The 20,744-nt window shown below is 39.3% G+C and overlaps 1 protein-coding gene across 4 annotated transcripts in view; it reads left to right on the top strand.

Moving 5' to 3' along the window:
- Positions 1-20,744, top strand: part of pde8b (phosphodiesterase 8B) — a 55,435-nt gene that overhangs the window by 14,480 nt on the left and 20,211 nt on the right. For 2 of the 4 annotated variants that reach the window (XM_024299070.1, XM_024299066.2), the window contains exons 2-6: positions 9,200-9,256; positions 16,710-16,900; positions 18,652-18,711; positions 20,185-20,242; positions 20,382-20,470. In XM_024299070.1, coding sequence (XP_024154838.1) covers positions 9,230-9,256; positions 16,710-16,900; positions 18,652-18,711; positions 20,185-20,242; positions 20,382-20,470 — 425 coding nt within the window. In that variant the 5' untranslated portion in view covers positions 9,200-9,229. Of the gene's footprint in view, positions 1-8,067; positions 8,206-8,458; positions 9,123-9,199; positions 9,257-16,709; positions 16,901-18,651; positions 18,712-20,184; positions 20,243-20,381; positions 20,471-20,744 lie in introns of those variants that run through there. The other 2 variants (XM_024299071.1, XM_024299069.2) reach the window with 2 other exon arrangements.

Below are 20,744 nucleotides of genomic sequence, written 5' to 3' on the forward strand. Positions count from 1 at the left end.
AAAAACAAAAGTACAAGCATATTTGGAGCCAAACTGCTTTATTTTGACTGTTTTTAATCCCGTCGAGATGAAAAATATTGATGGTTATTGTATTAAAAAAAATCACTTTTTGAACCATTTTCTTGATTAGAAATGTCTCATTTAAGTATTCCACATTGAAAGATATGTCAGGATTTTCTGTGACATTGAACAAAAAAAAGAAAAATGGTTGGACTCCCGTCAGACTTGAAGCTGCTTGTCATAGATTAACCCTTTCATGCATGGAGGTCTCTACAGTGTACAGGTCTGATATTCACCATAAGATACTGAGCAAAGAGAAGATAATCAGTTCAGATTTGATAGGAAGCCAGATTCTATGATGATTGATTCTGACTTTATGACTGTTATTTATGTTACACTATTCTCAATTCAGACATTGTCTCTAAGAATGTATAAATAGAGGAACCACCATTACGACATGATACCAAATTTTTAATTATTTAACAGTTAAACCTACAAATTACCTGGACTGGGTTGATAATAACAATTAATTGATTTGAATCAATATCATCTTAATAGACCAATAATTGATCCATAAAAGTAGAGATCGATCTAACGCATAATGCTAAAGTCTGCTAGCTTGAAGCTAACATTTAATGGAATTACCATAGGACGGCTAATGCTAACGCTCGGTCGACCTAAACATACATTTCTGACTAAATGAACATCTTTATAAACTCATAGGAATGAATTTTGCAAACTCTTTTAAGGAAATATTTTTAAAGTAACATTTGTGGTCTAAACATTTGTTTTTTGCTCATACTTTCTTTTTCTTCTTCTGGAATAAGATGTAATGCTATAGTGTGATCGCCCCCTAGTGGCCAAACTGAAACGCCCTCCAGGTGAATCAGAACAATGTTGGAGCTTCTCCGTTAGAGAATCCTGTAACATTCTATGATATTAACATTATAATTTCACTAATACATTTTACAGTATGTGAACTATATCAGATTAATATCAATATCTTCAAAACATATATATTGAATTGAGAGCATCGAACATATCGAAAAAAAGAAAAAAATCGAATTGAGCTGAATGTAATCCATTCTGAAAATTATTGTCAATACCAAGCTGTAGTAAATAAACCTTTGTAGAATTTAAAGATATAACTTTTTTTTCTACTATTACATAAAGATGAATAAAAACTCCTATTAAGAATTCTACCTGATTTGAACATAATTCGTGCATGAAAGGATTAAAAATATCTTAGATTATTTTATTACAGATGTATTCTTGTGGTCAGAGTTTTACTGAGGAAGAGATAAACGCAGAAATAATCAAAAAATCGAAAAGTTAAAGTTTCAATGTTATGATCCAGTTTATTCCATAGCATTCCAGGTTAACCCAACTCTCATAGCTGTATATTGACGATGATCTTTAACGGTGACGATTGCATTAACCCTTTAATGCTGGAGATGTCGCAGACCACAGCAGAATAACTGCGTTGTCTTTGAATAAACCCTGTTCTCTCGCCATATTGTGGCTCATTTTGTTACTGTTTTGCAATTTTTCATAATTACTTTATTTTACTTTGCATATGTTTTGAATCCTAATTGACTGTAGAGCATTATCAATCCTCCACTGAATGTATACAGTTTGCCAAATCTACAAACATTTTATCATAATCAGATTCCTGTTTTCATTTTATAATCCTGGACACATTTTTCTATGAACTTTGATAAGAAAAGTGTGAAAATGTTTGTCTGAGAGAAGGGGTTTTACAATCATAAAACATCTGTAATCCTAGAACATTACTACTACGATAAAAGAGGGAACACCGTCATTCTTTGACAGTTTACTTAATAGCATTATTCCAACTGATTCTGAAGATGACTGAGGCATCTTTGCATCGATATGAAACACTCTGCTTCAGTAAAGTGTTTCATATTGCATACTTTCATGTCAGAATCTGTTGACGTATGTTGATGGCGTACAGACCTCATTACTGTAAAGTTTTGCATCTTTCCCTTCTGAATCCGTTGATACGATACGGTCAACGAGGTACCGGTCAGCGGGAGTTGAAACGTTTGTGGTAAAGGATTAAAAAAGTAAATGTTATACATGTACTGAACCGACATTTGGATGTCTGTGGAGGAAAAAAAACTCCAGAAGAAGTTAACTTAAAAACAAGAGAGAGACAAACAAAAACATCGGAACATCTTTCATGAGACAAAAGAGGAGCAAGTTAAGAACTCCAATACACGAATACAATGTCCTTACCAAACCTGTGATAATGCTAGTGTCAATGCTTTTATCTGAAAGGTGTGGTCGCTGAAGATGCAGATTTTTTTGCTGAAAATGGTGATGGAATTTTCTTAAACTGCAGAAGGTATTTGCTGATAACTCAAAAACTATTTACAAAATGTTACATTTGCTAAAGGACTGGAAATTTTTTTAAAGAACTATGAAAGAGCGACAAGGATTACCTATATTTCCCCCAAATTTATAGTAAAATTTCTTAAAAATCCCCAATCCTTGCCGATTTTGCAAAAATATCTAGTGTATTGCTTAAATACGAGCTAAACTACAAATTAGCTCCAAAAACCTTAGTAGATATAAAAGTAAAAATCTAGCTAATGGCTTAAATAGGCTACTAGCTAAACTCCAAAAAAGCCTAAAATTGCTTGATAAACCAAAATTAGTCATTAGTTGCTAAAATAGAAGGTCATTCATTCATCTTCTTGGCCGCTTTTTCCCTTTCGGGGTCGCGGGAAAATAGAAGCTAAATTTTAAATTAGCATAAAACCTCAGTAGATGTCAAGTGAGCTAGCATAATGCTAATACGACAGCTCAATGCCATTTCAGAAATTCTACTTTTTGAGGTTTCAAATGCTTTTTACTGTCTGTAAAGAACCCCAAAGTAGTATTTTTATCCGTTCATTCATTTAAGAGTAACCCCTAAAGTCATTCCCATACCCATGAAAACAAGCGGTTGGAAACATGCTGATGTAAGCACGATGTCCACCGCTCCCCCCAGGAACACACTCAATTTCTCCACATAGCTACTGAGAATCAACAAAAAACTTTGTCCTGTGTCCTGTCTTCAATGAATTCCAGGTGTTTGTTATTTTAGACGCGTCGGTCCTTTAAGAATTACTTTTTAACTGTTTTGGACTTTTTACCAATTGATTTTTTTTATTAAAAAGAGATGACATTCAGTCTTAAAGATAGAGATGGAGTTTAACCTTTTGCCACCAATGACTTTTCTCTCTTTTAGTCACACGTCACAATTATGCAACTCGGTATTTTGTAAGATGAAGGCCAGAGTACCACATGTTAAGATTATATAATGATTTTGTCTATATATAGCATTACGGATAATCAATCCTGTTTGCACACATCTGTGGCTAAAAGCTGACAAAACAAATGTTTTTAAAAACTGCTCTGTTGTCTTGATATGTAAACATTTGTTAAACAGATATTCTCAAGTTTCGTATAAAAAAAGTGTTTTTAGGTAATTCCTGATCCTGCTGACTCCGTTTTAGTGTATTTGGCTATAGTTAGATCTGCCACAGATATTACATCATCTCTTGGTTGCAGTGATTTGTGCTGACCGCGATCATTTTGTGTAATCTTTATAATAGTCTCCATTCAGGAATAGAAACAGCAGCAAGAGGGGCCATATGTCACATTTCCATGGGTTTCCACATCCTTCTGACTTCCTTCCTTTCTCTAAAATGTCATTTTGTGCCTGTTTTCCTCTATTCTGGTCTAACTCCACCTGAGAGGTAAAGTTATGATCGTCATGGTTGTTTATTTTAGCTTCAATAGGATTTATCAGACATGATTTGATCAAGTACATATTAAGCTAATGTATTGGGACTGAAAAAGGCTGATGGTTTTGAATAGAGGGGTCCCAGTGCATGATGGGATAACTGTAGAGGAAGGCGTGAACTTTTCAACTTTTCAGAGAATGTTTGGGACGGACAACAAAAAAGGGAAAAGTACCGAAAGAAATCAAGTTCCGCTTGTAGTAAAACAACAAAAGAAGTTCCAGAAAGTCAATTTTTCTGAAGAGTTTGTGGTTAAAGTCCCACTTTGATCAGACGTAGTTTATGACCTAAAATAACAATGAACTTTGATTTCTTACTTTAAAACCAACACAAAAGCTCTATGGTACCTGAAAAAAATTTTTTTTAATGGAAAAATCGATATTTTATTTTGTATTATAACAGTAATAATAATGAGATATTGATTTATGTGTTTAAAAGAACATTTATAAAGGCACCGACACGCTTTTACGTCGGTTTTAATGTAAAAAAAATTAAAGTTCATTGTTATTTTAGGTCATAAACTATGTGAAAAAGGATTTACAAGGGAAATTTAAAAAATAATTGATCTCCTTTGTCCGTAGGCCGCTCCATTGAGAGGAATCCACTGTAAAAAGTCTTCCTCTAGCTAACCCTGTCCTCTGCATCCTCCTCCCTCACACCGTCCACCTAATGTCCTCCTTCACTCCATCCATGAACCTCCTCTTTGGTGTTTCACTATTCCTCCTCTCAAACCGTCTCATCTGCTCTCCTGCATTTATCTCCTGATCATCTACCATGTTCCTCTGATGGATTCATTCTTGATCCATCCTGGTCACTCTTAAAGAGAACCTCAGCATCTTCATCTCTGCCTCCTGTCTATCAGAGCCACTAGCTTAGGCCTGATTATTAAAGGGCACTTGAGCTAATTTAAACCACATCTGAAGCCTTTCTGTCCACAATTTGTGGGGTGTTTGGGCCCTCTTTTCTTAGTTCTGTTAAAAATGTTTTAAAGATGACATTGGGACACTAATAACAATAAAATAAAATGATCTGGAGGGCCGGATCCGGCCCCCGGGCCTTGACTTTCACACTAGATGATAAGGCCTCACAGCTGACAGAAAGGTGCAGCTGGACAGCAGCTTGTACTGAGACATGTTGTGAGATGTTCTTTGAGGTCTTGCTCTGCAGTGCGGGCGCTGTCTGGGCTTTTGCGTCATCCGGGCTGAGAAGTGCAGAGCATTGAAATGCTTGACTGGAGCAGCTGTTTACACACAAAGAAGAGCGTGAAGGGTTGTGTTTACAGTCACAGTCTCTTACTTTTCAGCGTCTTGCAGGTGAATGAGCAGAAAGGTGAGAATCACGCGTGGAGCTTTGCAGGCACAGACGGACTCGATTAAAAACAGCTGAAAGAGAGCGGATCAAAACTCTATAAAAAGGAACAGATTTAAAGTTCTGGGGTTTTGGCTGACCTGTAGGTTCCTGAGAATGTTGCTTGAAGTAAATTACTTCACCTTGATTTTTTTTCTAACTCAGGACACTGAGAGTAGGCCTGTTTTTAGGAGATCTGAGGTTTGGATTCTTAAAGCTGCATTCACACCAGAGGTGATTTGTATGTATTCAGTGTTTGGTCAATGTACAGGTGCAATCTGAGGTCCTGTGGTGTGATTTGGGTATCGGGTTAGTCTGTCAGCAGCAGGATTTGATTGGTCCAGTCCAAATTGGGCGACAGACTCAGCGCATCAAGACTACAAAAATCTAAAGTCGACGCAATGCGGTCAATGCGTTTCATGCAATAGGTAAAAAAATCCAAGTTACTCTGCAGAACCCTGATGTTCTGTGTGTCTGCAGGTGGGCAGCAGCTTTCTGGACCATATCTACTGAGGGTTTAGTGTCCATAATACAGAATGTTGTCTTTTTGCCTTTCCCTGACAGTCGGTCACATGTCTTTAGTCGTATAGTAAACTTTTTGAACAAAGCCTGGCAGCTGAAGGGTTAAATGCAGAAAGAAAAGGAGATTTAAACCTTTACCAGATGATTTTACTGATAATGTGGCTGTAAAATCGGAAGGCTGCAGTCAGGCTGGCTCACATGACGGGCTTTCACTGTGTCAAAGTATCAGATGATCATCGAGTTTATCTGTGACTGCAAAGAAGCTGCAGAGATGCAGGCGGAGATGGCCTCAGGTCCATCGAAGGAATGCTGGGGGCCACGTGCTCAGCAGAGGAGATCTGACGGCAAGGACTCCCATTCATAGAGGCTCACTGTTAACAGTGTTAACATCTCACATTGTTCAAAACACAAAGGAGCAGAAGTGATGGAAGTTTCTGCAGTGAAAGTTGTCCAATTGCATCTTGTTTTCAAAATAAGACAGAAATCGTCAACTTTTGCTGCTCACACTAACAAAAATGCACCTTTGAATGTCAATAAACCCTCTCCTGAACGCTCCTCAAAGCCTACCGCCCTGCTTGGTTCCCAGTCACCTCTGTCCTGGATCAGGTGTGATCAGTGCATCAGAACCTGGAATCACCTGATCCAACTGATGGATTTTCTTTAGTTTGTTTGACCTGAGTAACTAAACCACCTGCATGGTAAACCAACGCAACTTTATTTGATAGCACTTTGCCGGAAAAACTAAACTAAAGGTCTACAGAGAGACAGATGCAGGAAATCTGCTCTGTAAGAGTCAAGTAAGACTACAGTCACACATCCCATAATGTCACAGTGCTGCATCCTTAATGCAAGTTTTTCAGCAAAATCAGCAGTTGGGTTTAATAGTAATCAGGAGGCGGCAGTCATATTTTTTACTTGCCATAGAGGTTTTAAGAAAAAGTTAAACTAAACGGTAACTGGATGATTTTTTTTTTAAATCAGTCAACCCCACTGCCACCCTGCTGCTACCTCACTGTTGCCCTGCTGCCGCCCCACTGTCGCCCCACTGTCGCCCCACTGTCGCCCTGCTGCTGTCCCACTGCTGGCCTGCTGCCGTCCCGCTGTCGCCCTGCTGCTGTCCCACTGCTGGCCTGCTGCCGTCCCGCTGCCGCCCTGCTGCTGTCCCACTGCTGCCCTGCTGCCACCTCACTGTCGCCCTGCTGCTGCCCCACTGTCGCCCTGCTGCCACCTCACTGTCGCCCTGCTGCCACCTCACTGTCGCCCTGCTGCTGCCCCACTGTCGCCCTGCTGCCGTCCCGCTGCCACCCCACTGCCGCCCTGCTGCTGCCCTGCTGCCACCCCACTGCCACCCTGGTACCAACCCGCTGCCACCCCACTGTCGCCCTGCACTCACCCCACTGCCACCCCACTGCGATCTTGCTGCCATCCCACTGCCGTCCCACTGCCACTCGCTTTTGCCCTGCTGTGTTAATTTGAACAAAATTTCATTGGAATTTAGTGAAATATGTAAATTTTGATACGCCTCAAAAATCACCAATTTGTTTTTTTTTTTCAAGAATGCAAGTTTTTTCGAACTTGTCATGTTTCCATTAGTTAAATCTATTTTCGCAAATCCACTTTGTACAATTTCATAGTCAATGGAAACACAACTACTGACATCTTTTTATAAGGGATTATGACACATTTTAAAGGGATTTAGTTTTGACTCTATAGACAACTGACTGTGACTGGGTTCAAAACTTGACTCCCATTATGTATTTTTTATTGTAAAATCGTTCCCAGTGGTATTTCAGCTAGGATTACGCAGTTTTTAGCCAAAATCAAAAAGCCTTTATGATGACATATTATCTGCAGAGCAGCAGGAGCTGATTAGAAACTGGCCTCTTGAGATTTGGGCGGGACTGTTGATTTCCCATCAGTCCTTGGTGTACACTCTCTCCCGCTAGCTTATAGCACCTCATAACTCAAGCTAACGTTAGCATAGCAAAATATCGATATGAGAGCTATTCAGACGTAGTTTGGAGCCAGATAGCAGCTCAGATGAGGAAAATTAAGATCTGCTAATTAATACTCCGAAACAAAGTTTTGATCTTTACTTCTTTTATTCATGTCCTCCATTGTGAGAAAAATGCTACGAGAACGTTAAAAAAACATTTTCAATGGAGTAGATTTTTAAGGACTTGTCCTCGCTCCGTTATTTATTTATTTTTTTTTACTTTCGGACATCTATCTGTTCTGTAAGTTGCCTTTCTTCTGTGCTCCAAGAAGCTTTGGATTGTGCATTTTTTCCCAGAATCCTTCCATCCTGTCGAGATGTGTCACCTATGAGGGAGACGAGGCCACTAAATGTTTTCCTCAACACTTCCTGTGTCTTTTAACTCCACAGACTGATGTCGGTCCAAATTATTCCCTCAGCAATGAATGTGGACCTGTTTCTGCTGCCTTCCTTCCTGCTCTGCTTCACATCTGGCTGCTGATCTTCAGGAGGAACACATTCTGTCATGTTCTGAAGCCATGCATTCAGGTTTTACATTTCTGTCCTTCACAGAGGAGCTTTTCCTGCTGTGTTTCATCACAGCCTGAAAGACAAACAGAATTCAAAGCCCACTTAAAGCTTCTTCAGCTCCCTAGTCCATGCAGGTCTCACTGGGAACACATGTTTACAGAGCGCGCTTCTGGAAATCGAGAACATGTTTAAAAAAATGGTAATAGTGGTTTACTTCTCTACTTGGAACCAGCAGGTACAGGGGGAGGGGTCACCCCGTCCAGTTCTCATATACAGTCTGGTTGTGACTAAAGTTTTTTTTTACCGCATATAGATAAAAATGTGTCCACCTCTGCCTGAATCACTAACTCCTACCCACCAACAGATTAATCAGACTTCTGTGATTTAAAAAAAAAACGCCCTCAAAGCAAAAGGAGCAGAAAACAGTTGGATTTGTGAGGTTTCTGCGCAGACGTGACACACGCGGTTCATGTGCCGCCCGCCGTGGTACATCGTGATGCTCTGAAGCGCTGATTCACTGCGTGTTTTGTTGTGGGGTGTAAGCATGTTTTCGTAGGGATGCACCTGTATCTGCGTTGGTTATCAGTGACGCATGCAGCTAAGAGGCCGCTCAGACGGCCTGCGAACGCTCACACATGTGTGTGTGTGATGCTCCCACAGTGGGATTATGCAGCTAAAGCTGCGGGCTCAGTGGGTGGATAATACCCTCCAGAGAGGTTTGGACGGCTGCAGACGGCTCAGACTTCAGGAACGTTTCAGTGCGGGACAGGCCCGCCCGCATCAAGCTGCAGATCCGATCTCCAGATATATATTTTATTTTTGAAGAATTTTGCCGTTTTGTCCGTCTGAAGGAAGTTAGAAGCGTTGAAGTGCATTTGGAACAGACAACGATAAAACAATATGCCAACATGTTTCTGGACATTAATGGTAAAATGGTGAGAAATGTTCCTTGTTTTGTCCTCGTTATGTCCTCAGTCTGCAGGAGATCCTCACTGGTTGCTTTCTCCTGCAGGTTTCAGCTACAGAAGAATGTCTTGGACCAATGAGACTGACCCAGGAGCCGATCCAGGTAAGAAAATCAAATCTATTACCTGCTCCAGTTTTTGTTCACTTAGTTTCTTCAAACTTCTTCATTTTCATATGTGTTTTCCTGGTTAATTAGCTCTTCTGTATGTTATAAACATAGACCTGAGTGTACTTCTGTTGTGGAATTACAAAAAAAACGACAAACTTGAGGAGAGAAATATTTGTTTCTTGCAAATCTTAATGGAGTCAGACAAACAATTGTAATGTTTTAGCTGATGTGTGTTAACAAGCAGCTCTGTTTCTACAACAAAAAGGTGCAAAATTATTATGCAAACGCCTTAACAAATAATATACAGAACATTTTTTGAATTCCACTTAATCAAATTGGATAATTAATCTGTAAAAATGCTATTTTCAGACATTTCTTAACCCTTAAACTACCCAACACAGACAAAATCCTTTTTTTTCCCCTGATGCTTATTTATATTATCTAATTAATGTTTTTAAAAAATCTATATGTGCAGTACTGTTTCGGTGGAGCAGGCTGGTAAAGAGGGGGTCCCAAAACTACAGCCCGTTGGCCGATTCTTGCCCCCAAACACTATCATGGACCCATATATATATATCTATATATATATATATTTTGGGGTTTAGCTAATATTTTAGCCGCAGGCTAGCTGTTATGGCTGATTTAAGCTTTTTTCAGTTTTTTAGGCTAGTTTGAAGTTTAGCTAATATCTTAGACTTATGCTAACTGTTTTGGCTAAATTAGACATTTTACCTTTTTTTGTGGCTAATTTGGCATTTAGCTAATATTTCAGCTACATGCTAGCTGTTTTGGCTTCAGATTCAGATATTTTTTTTCAGTTTTTTAGGCTAATTTTTCTGGCATTTCGATAATAATGTAGCTAGCTATCAGCTTCTGCGTTTTCAGCTTCAGTGGTTTTAGCTATCAATTTCAGCCTCTTCAGCTATCAGCACTAGCATCTTCATCATTCAGCTTACAGCATTCACACTAGCATTATCACAGGTAATGCTTTATATCTAGTTTTTAAAATGTTTTAGTATTTTTTTTCTATGAAGATTACAGAAATGAATTATTTTAAATTTGGCTACGTGTGGCTTATCCCGTAAATTGTAAATGTCTACGTTTAGGCTGTGTTATTACACTTTGTTTGTAGTTAGCGTTCAAACTGACTCCGCCCCCCACATCAGAGAACAAAACGTTTGGGGACCCCTGAGTTAAAGGGTTAAATATTCCAAAAAGCATCTTAAAAACCAGAAGAGATCTCTCCTTTCAAGCGGTTTTTGCTGCGTCTGATTGAGTCAGTTGAGCTTTTTAATTGTTTTATTATGTTTTAACTTTTGTTTTGACTTACAGTAGGCCTATAGAACTACTTCTCTGTGTTATGATTCGACGTTGTCTTTTCGTAAAGCCCTTTGTGATCTTTTTGTGAAACGTGCTTATGAAATAAAGATATTCTATTCTATTTCTATGGCTGAGAATGCTCCAGAATATTCCAGTTTATCCTGGCTTTGAAGAAGGGCACCTTGTTTGTCCTCCTGGGATTAGAAGTGGGTTTTGTTGTGGACGGCAAGAACTTGGGAATATTGCAAGGTTAGGAGGGTTGAGTCGGGGATTGTCTCAGCTCATCCTGTGGTTGGGGATTAGAACATGTGCCGGTGAGATTTATCCTTATGTAAGGAGGGAGGACGGAGCTGTTGGAGGTTACCAGCTGCCTGGGATGTGCTGCTCTGGAAGTTCCTAACCTGTGTTGCTTTATTAGATCCTCATGTCGGAATTTGATTTAGTTTGGTTTGAGCTGCTCTTGTTGGACTGATCTCCAGAGACTTCTGAGGTCAGATCTGCTCCCACTCCAGCGTAATAATGTGAGAAGCCTGGCTTGTGTTTACGCTCAAAAAGTGCTAAACCAGGAATATCTGATGGAACGCAGGCAGGTGGAGGGTTTTAATAAAAGTAAGAGCTTCCCTCCATAAAAGCCTGAAACTGCTCCCCCAACCAGAAACGTCCTGATCGATGTTCTGCTGAATCCATGACCCAACGCGACCCAGCAGCGGCGGGATGAGGGAAACCAAATGCTCTGCAGGAGGGAGCCGTATATTGGAAGTTTTTCTTGAAATTTATTGTTTGTGCTTTACAGCCCTGGAGAGTTTCAACCTCTCGGCATTCCTCTCCCATGTCTGGAAATTCATGCATTACGTTAATTTAGGATAAACTGTTCCTCGAACCCGTCCGCACGCGAAGAACTCTGAGGATCAGCAAAGTGGGTCACGCTGTTCTTCATCGTCTGTGATGAAGCTGGAGATCAAAGTGAAATCCTGATCGATTGATCGACTCATTAAACTAGACGTTGTATCAAAATTCACCTCATGTTAAGTTTATTAATAAAGCAGCAGTTATCAAACAAGTTTTTCTACAAGAGTCTGGCAATACGATGCATATCACGATACACATCTCACAGTATATCTGTACCAGAACAAATTTGACCTTTTTCTTAGGAGGACTTAGAAAAAATCTTAGTCATACTAAGTCATACATGTCTCATAACAACCAAAACCGTGATGCTGACTGAACCAGTCAGCATCACGGTTTCTCGTCAGATCTTGTTGGTGCCGTGTAGAGCTGCTCAAAGTGTGCTGTGATGCTAACTAGCGGTCAGGGGTTTAGGTGGTAAACAAAAACACGATGCTCATAAATAATTAATTTATATCATCTTGTCATCATTTTAACTCAATAAAAGTATCAGCAAAGATAACATCACGATATATCTCAGAATCGATTTTCCCCTAAGTATCATGCATGGAGTAAGTGTATTAGGACGTATCAATGCAAAGACAAACAGACTCAAAAATAGTTTTTCATTCAACTCTAATCACTATTTTCAATTCTACCATGAAATGAATTGCACTTTATGATAATTCATGAAAAGACAGAGAAATGTGTGGATGGATGTCTGTTTGTATGATTGTGTGAAGGTATCTATGACTTGTATTTATTACATATTTTATTTTATTCTTATTTTACTTATTCTTAAACTCTTAAGTATAATCTATATTTGTATTATGTTTTAGAAACAGAGCCAGAGAGCATTTTAAATTTGTTTGTACTTGTAACAATGACTACAATGAATCTAATCTAAGTATTTATAAGGATAATGGAAGTTACACACATTAATGTTGTCGTACAGCGATTTAACACAACACTGTAGTCTCTGGTTCGGTGCGAGGACTGGTGCCTACAGCCATAAGACGCCTGTAGGATGTCTTCTCGAACTACACTGTATGAATCGTCTTCGTCTCATCTACTCTATCCCTACTTATCCTTTGGTGTTGTATCTTGTCGCCCGCAGCATGCCCATAGATAAAAACGTGCATGAACATTTTCGTTCTACAAGTTCACTGAGCGGTCTACGATCCTAATATTTCGCACGGGTCATCTGTCCTCAACACGTTCTATTCCCAATTCGTCACATTTTGATCCATGATGAAGAACCCTCGCCATCAAAAAATGACGTTTTAGCCGACTGGCTGTTCCAGTTAAATCAAGGCTCCCTTTCCTCCGGGCCGTGGTACCACACCGGTACCCTAACCTTAACCCTATCCCAGTACTGAACGCGGATCAGTTCCGGTTCAAGACGTGGTACCCTGCTGTTGCGGACGTGGTACCGTACTCGAACCAGGCAAGGGTTAGACTATCGGGTTAGGGAACCAGTACCAAGACAGAACAAAACAAACGGATCCCTTATTTAATGGGAACAGCCAGCACGTCAAAAACGGCGAGATGGGGCGACCCAAAATGTCAAACAGTGACGTGAAGGAGTCCTTAACCTTGAGTCGATACGTGACGACTTGGTAATAAGGATGTGTCGGCGTGCCCGTTCAGGTTTGCACCTGTCAGGGCAGTCGTGAGTAAGGCTTCAACTACTGCTTTGGTTGATAAAAACCCAGTTAAAATGATAAACTAACAGATTGAAAATAACAAAGAAAACTCTTATAGCAACAAAAAAAAACAACTTTAGCATTTTCTGAGCTAGGCCTGGTTATGCTAATCATCCAAATGTCTTAGTTAGACGAACTAATGGCTACCCTTCTTGACTGTCATAAAAATAGCTTCTAAAGTTTGATTTTGGTCTCAGCTTAAAGCGCACCAATGGAACTAAAAATATTACTAATAATATTATGATTATATGATTATTCTTAGCTTGTTTAACCACAGAAAGAGTACACCTGTGGTTTGGTTTTGTTGGCGTTTTTCTATGGTTACACCACCGACCGCTGGATCGGTCATCTGTGAGGTCACCCTTTAAATTCTACATGGCTAAAAGTGGAACGAGCATGTCGAGTGGAGGTTCTCCTGTCCATCAGGTTCCAGAAACAGAAACTGAGTGGGACAAAGGAAACCATTCGTCACACATTCGTCCACTCCAATCAAAAAACCAAAGACACGCCCCTAAAAATGTACAAACTGGAACTGTAAGAGCTGTTTATAAAAAAGAATTTCATACTCCTGCCATAAAAGTTCTTATAGACAGAAAAAAGTAAAATACATTGAAAACCAAACTCTAAATATGTTCATTTTTGGTGAAAAATCTGACTTTTTAACACGGAAATTCTGTCTTTGTGTAACCAGCCTTCTGAGGTGCTTTGGTGGAACTGCCACGTGATTCTTACTGAATTGCATCATCATTTGGACTGGAAGGTGGAGGTTTGGGTTACACCAACCAACTGGAGAACATCTGTATTAGCTTTAGTATCTCAACAAATTCTTTTAAGGCACAAAAAGTGCAAATTTGACTTTGAAACACAAAGAACCTCCATGGACAAAAACTGCCTGGAGTTTGCAACATTTGTGGGAACATTGAAGCATTTTATTTATGCCTTTTGCCCCAAGGAGTCAAACCCCCCCTTTTGACCCCATTTTTCATGAGTCCGCTTCATAGATCAGTGAGCCTCATGAGAGAAAACAGGAGTAAAAACAAGAAATATGTGAAACTAGAAGGGTTAAAGCATAAAACTAGTAAAATCACAGAAATACGTTCTTAGGAAATTGTCTGTATGTCTTAGTAGGTTAAGAAAATGTGGCTTTTTCTGAACTGTTCCAAAGTTTTTAAGAAGTTCAGGACAGATCTTCTATTCATGGACAGAAAGTGAGGAGAAGATGCTCACATTTAGGAGTTCAGAGGAAGTTACAGATGAGCTGGAGGTCTGGCTCACTGAAATAAAGCGCATTGCAGTAATCTGTAGTGACAAAGGCGCGGATTAGTGGTTCAGAGTGCCGTGGTGATCAAAAGTGCTTTAATTTAGACACCTGCCTCAGGTGGAGAAGTAATCAGGCTCACGTCTCTCATTTTCAGATTTTTCTTTCTGATTAGGAACTTTTATTGTTATTTTTTATTTTATTTTGGCAAAAAGGAGGGAAATTGTTTTTATTACATGAACATTTTTCCTATTTGGTCAGAATTTTAATTAAATACATAAAAAGCTCCCTTTGATTATTACTAATAATAAATGAGAAAAAAAGAATATTTTCATTAGTTTCATATTTATTAGCCCAAAATAACAAACATTGACTATTTGCCTTGACAGCTCGTCTCACGCTCCTCACTGGACTCATGATGTTGTTCTGAGGCGTTCCACTCTTCCACAAGAGCTTCATACAGTTCTAGGTCACTTGGGGTACGATCTTCCAGACTCTGCTTCAGCTGGTTCCAGATATGTTCTCTGGAGTTCAGGTCAGAGGTCATTGTGGCCAAACCACATCATCCCAATGGGGAGATGATGATGTCATAACTGAACCATCTACCAAACTGGTTTTGCTCTGATTGGTGACGCCAAACTATTGGACCTCCTCCACCAAAGAGAACTCTATGGACCATGATGACCTGGGCGTATCGCTCATCTCGCCTTCTCCATGGTCGCTGATGATCTTTCAGTTCAGGCGACCCGACACTCATCAGACAACGGTCTTCTGCAACGGGCGTCGATTATTGAAGTCAAAGCGATGGAGTCGGATGATTTGTCTGGTACAGATGTGTCTGAGGTCAGAGGTCCTTCAGTCCTGGTCATGGTTGTGGTCTGTCACTGGTGGGGCTCCACTCCTGGTCTAACTATAGTTCTGTGTCTTGATGAGTCTGCTGGTGACACTTTGAGACTCACCGAGTTCTTCTAAAACATCTGACAGTCTACCAACAGACCGAAGGCGCTATAACCAAATGGTGCTGCTCCTTCGTTTACCGGTACGGCTTGTAATCGCCAATAATTTCCAGAATTGATCCGATTTGATTCACTAGAGCCAGAAATACATAAATAATCTATATCTTTATATATATATGTCTTGAATGTATTCATATTAATGGGTTATGAGTTTCTTAATACCATACAGTGTTACATGGATTCTCAAAGCTCCAACATTGTTCTGCCTCTCGCCTGGAGGGCGTTTCAGTTTGGCCACTAGGTGGCGATTGTGCTATAGCATTACACCTTATTCCAGAAGAAGAAGAAAGTTTGAGGAAAAAACTGTGTTTTAGGCCACCAATGATTACTTAAAAAATATTTTCCTTAAAAGAGTTTGGAAAATTCCTATAAAGATGTTCATTTAGTCAGCAATGTATGTTTAAGTCAACTGAGTGTTAGCATTAGCCGTCCTATAGGAAATCCCATTATATGTTAGCATCAAGCTAACGGACTTTAGCATAATGTGTAGATCGATCTCTGCTTTTATGGATCGATTATTGATCAAGTTTAGATTCAGATCATCATGATGAACTTGTAACGACAGAATCAGAATGTTGACATTGACGCCACACTGGTGAGGTTTTTCTATTAGAATCTTTTGGTTTTGCCCCAACAAATGTCCTGAAAACACTAAAGTTGTAAGTCCATCATCTCTATCCTGAAAATCTGTGAACATCCACAGAATTGTTCTTATTCTGAGTACGCTCGTTCTTCTGTCAGTAAAGCTCGGTTATCTGTCGCTGGAGTCCGGTTGGGACCAACGGCGCCTCCTACCCGGCCCAGGACATATTTGGTTGGCGGATCGCAGATGCGTGTGGTCCTCGGGCTCCTCTTTGTGTGGAATTTCACATGCTAGCACCGTGGTTACACAAGCCAGCGCAGGATCAAAGCGCGTGGAGCTTTCACAGGGACTCACAAATATGATTCCTCCTTCTCCTTCTGTTCTCCTCTTTCTTGCATCTTCTTCCACTCTCACCTGCTTTGAGCTTTTCTTCTTTCCAGCTGTGAAGGACAGCTGATTGTCCACACAGTTCAGGCTGGAGGTGAAGGAGGTGTGTGCTCCTAGCGTCTCCACAGATCTCCACTTTGTGTTATTATCAACTTAAAGGATCATTTATGGATTAAAAATATGAAACTGAACTTTTCCAAAAGAAGGAGGTCATTTTGGAGCTCCTCACACTCAGGATTTGTCTGATCAGAGCGTTCCTTTATGGTGAAATGTCTCTTTAAACTCTCTCTAGGTCCTGCTCGTGTTCGCTAAGGAGGACAGCCAGAGCGACGCCTTCTGGTGGGCCTGCGACCGCGCCGGCTTCAGGTGCAACATCGCGCGCACGCCCGAGTCAGCCGTCGAGTGTTTCCTGGACAAACACCACGAGATCATCGTCATCGATGGGCGTCACTCGCGCTACTTTGACCCCGAGGCTGTGTGCCGGTGAGCCTTTGATGTTCGCGCCGCATTTCCTGTGTGGCGTTTGCTCAGTTTCCTCCACTTTATTACTTAGAGGAGCAGTTTTAGTCTTCTTAATGGATGCTTTAAGCTGCTCAAAGAAGTAAAAAAATCAAATCCAGTTTGATTCCATTTAGAATTTTATTCTTTTTTTTAATTTTTAATCAAAATACATTTATTTAATTAAAAAAACACTTTTCACAAAACTTCTGATAAAAACTGAACAAAGATTAAACTTTTATTCAAAAAAATAGTAAATGCTTGTTTTGAAAACTAACTTTTTTGCCTAAAAAATGTAAATTTCTTATAAAAAGAAATTTAATTAATTTTGACTTTCAACTTTAAACTCACACAGGAAAATTTGAAACTGCAAAACTTTACAACCATCTTTTCAAACCAATTAAATTTTTGTTTTTATACCATTTTGCAGAATTCACAGATGTGATTTTGTGATAAACTTCATTTTTTTTGCTACAAAAAAACTCTCTAAACTATGTTTGTCCTAAATTTAAACTCATAATAGATGATTAAAAACCCTTTGATCATTCTTTATTTGCAATTTTGGAATTGATTTATTTTCAAAGCAAAAATACCAAAGAAGATTTGTATAGATTTGTTAAGATTTATTAAACATTGGAGGATTAATTGTGACTATTGGAAGTAAAATAAGAAACATCTCAATATAAATGCATCCATATACACATGTAAATGATGCTATTCTAGCTATTATTGATCATAAATAAATATATTTGTTCTTATGGATAAAATGGATGACACTTTGAATCTATTAAATGTTAAGAGTTTATTTATTTGCTTAAAAATTAGTAGAATCAGGTTTATTTAATCACATCCCTATTTTTTTACTTAACTTTTTTCTATAGTTTTTTTTCAACAATATTACAAACAGACGATTTTGTGTTCCTTTTATGTATATTTGTAATATTTTTTAAACTTTTTTCAATAATTCCATAAGCTAAAAACACCTGAGTGTCCCTGTTTGGTGCCATCTAGTGTTCGCTGGAGGAACTGCAGGCAGCAGCAGCTGCAGCGACGTGCTGAACCTCCTCAGTTCAGAGCTCTTTAGAATATAATGAGCCTCTGCTGAGTTTGTTTTTTTGGGTTGAGAGGCTTGGGGAACACACAGCTTTTCTTTCTGTCCGTTTTTTCCGCATTAAAAGCCTTTGGCTCCGGTTCACAGGCTTCTTTTATGGCAGAATAACCCCTTTGCCCCCGTTTTTCACCAGCTGTTAAGTGCGTGTCCCTCTCATGCCTGCAGAAGCAGTTCAGGATTTATTTAGGGATTATTTTTAGTCGTGTATTTTGCACGGTTTCCTTTTCCTGTTGAACCCCCAAGTGTATTTTTGGTTTGTAATGTCGTTTTACTGGCTTTTAATGCATAACTGACGGTTGTTCTCGCGTCTGCAGAGCTTCACTCTGACTTTCTGCAGACTTCCGATGATGTTTTGCTTCACACATGAAGCGATCATAATTTTCTTTACTCGTGTCGGTTCCCTCCTGTCCTCCTCTTTCACTCTCCGTCTCTCCTGCACTTCCTGCCAGCTGTGCGGCCTCGTGGTCGGGCCGCGAGCGCACGTGTTGTGTTTGCCTTTTCTGTGTCGGGAGCAGGAACGCTCTTCAGAGCAGATGACATCACCCTCTCATCCTACATCCTGCTCATCCCGTTCCCCAGAAGAAGAATCGAACCTGAAATCCACATTTGTTTGTCTTTCTTACAGCATGATCCGCGCCACAAAGCCGTCTGAGAACACGGTGATTCTAGCTGTTGTGCCACAAAAGTAAGTCTGGCTTTCATTGAGTTACATTGTCACAAAACAGACATGAATTTATGAAATCCATTTTAGTTCTTAATTTTTCCAGGGACAAATAGTTTCTTTAAGACCAAATATTTCCACTTTTTCATCTGAATGTTCAGATTTCAAAAGAAGTCAAAAATATTTGTTAAAAATTTATAATTCATTTCACAAATAATGACACGAGTGACGAATACTACAAATCCACATCAAAGAATTGACAAAACATAAAAGTTAGGTAGAATTAAAATATTTGTTAAGCCCTTTAACCCTTTAACTACCCAAAAAAGAAAAAAAAATGTTTAAAAAGGTGTTTTTTTTCCTGCTACTTATTCCCCTTAGAGGGACATCAAAGTTAAAAAAATAATAAAATGAAGTGAAATTTGTTTCTTTTTTCGCTGTGCATCTGTTACTATCTAGACATTTTTAAAATTTCAATTTTTATAAATAAAAATGTTCTGGTTATTAACTGAAAAAAAAAGTTTTTTCTAAAAATTGTAGAAAAAATATATATTTTTACCTCAATTTTGGGGGGAAAAACATTTTTTTTACTTCAAATTTTTTTCTTCAAAGTCCCTTTAGGGCCTCCGTACCTTTGGGAGTAATACCCACAATTAATGTTTTTAAAAACATGTTTTCTAAATGTGCTCCACCATTTGGTTGAGCAGGATATTAAAGGGTTAGAATTTTTAGATGGGATCAACTATGATATATGATTTGGTGATTTGGTACCTCAGGTTAGCTGAAGTTGCCAAAAAAAAAAAAAAACAGTAAATCTGCAACTTAAAATTCATAAAAAAAATAATACTGCAATGTTTTTATTGGGAAAAAAAACATCTAAATTCCAAGAAACTTAATTTTCTGTCAATTTGTTGATGTAGTGGATTTTACACAGTTAATGACTCAGGAAATATTTCTGGACGTTTGGGAATTTCTCATGAAGTTCCACTTTTTATTTGCTAGAAAAAAAATCCAGTTTTCAATTGAGAGTAGCTTTTACTCTTTCTAAAGGAGTCATGAAGTGTTAGGAAAGCAAGACAACTTCATGATGAGTTTGTGAAGGACTGGAGACAAAAACGAGAATTTTGCAACAACTTTGTAAAATTCGGGCTACTAATCTTTTTAAATGATCCCTTAGGAGCCTGATAAATAATACTCCAGACTTTGGAGACCCAATCTGGAGCAATAACAAAAACTCCAGTTCCCAGAGCTCCACCCCTTCATGTTTGGCCTCATTGGAAAGCTCCAGATTTCCTCTGCAGAAACCAAAAGAAGTTTATTCAGTGGAGATATAAAAGTTTAGAAATGTCCTCTCTAGAGTTACAAACCGTCTCTGAGACGGAAATGTGTCCAGACTTTCTTGGTTTAAAGTCATTTCAAACAAAGGAGCTTTATTTTGACGGTGTGTTGAGGATGTGAGTTTCTGCTCGTTCTCATCCCTCTGGTGTTCCTTCACAGGCTGCCTGAGCAGGAGGAGCCGTCCGTCCTTCCTCTCCTGTGTGCCGGATTCAGCAGAGTGCGTCCAACACTTCCCGCGTTACTCCTTCAACCACAAACTCATGTTCTGTTTGAAGCTGCTATCTTCAGTTTTGTTCCAAAGCGCTCACTCAGTTTTCCTCTCTGTGGTTCCTCACGCTCCTCTCGTGGGACCTCAGAGGTTCGTGGAGAACAGCAGCGTGGCGGCGTGCTGCAACGAGCTCCTGCAGATCGAACACGGCGAGGTGCGCTGCCAGTTCAAACTCAGGTACTGTTGGAAAAACTCTGAATGGAAAAACGTCTTAAATCATGTGTTTTTATCGTCGTGTTGTTCTGGCACATGAATATGAGACGCTCAAATGTTGAGATGTTTGACCAAAGCAAAGTTATAACAGTAAAAACAAAACTAGATTCACATCCGTCTGAGTTTGGTGACAAATATCCTTCTTTAAAAAATGAAAAAATATAGAATAATGGATTTTGTTTCCTCGTTATGAGTTTAAAGAAATCAGCAAACTAGTAGAATTGTACGGAGCCCCTAA

The sequence above is a fragment of the Oryzias melastigma genome, linkage group LG12 (genome assembly GCF_002922805.2).
Source record: "Oryzias melastigma strain HK-1 linkage group LG12, ASM292280v2, whole genome shotgun sequence".
In the NCBI taxonomy this organism is placed as follows: Eukaryota; Metazoa; Chordata; class Actinopteri; order Beloniformes; family Adrianichthyidae; genus Oryzias; species Oryzias melastigma.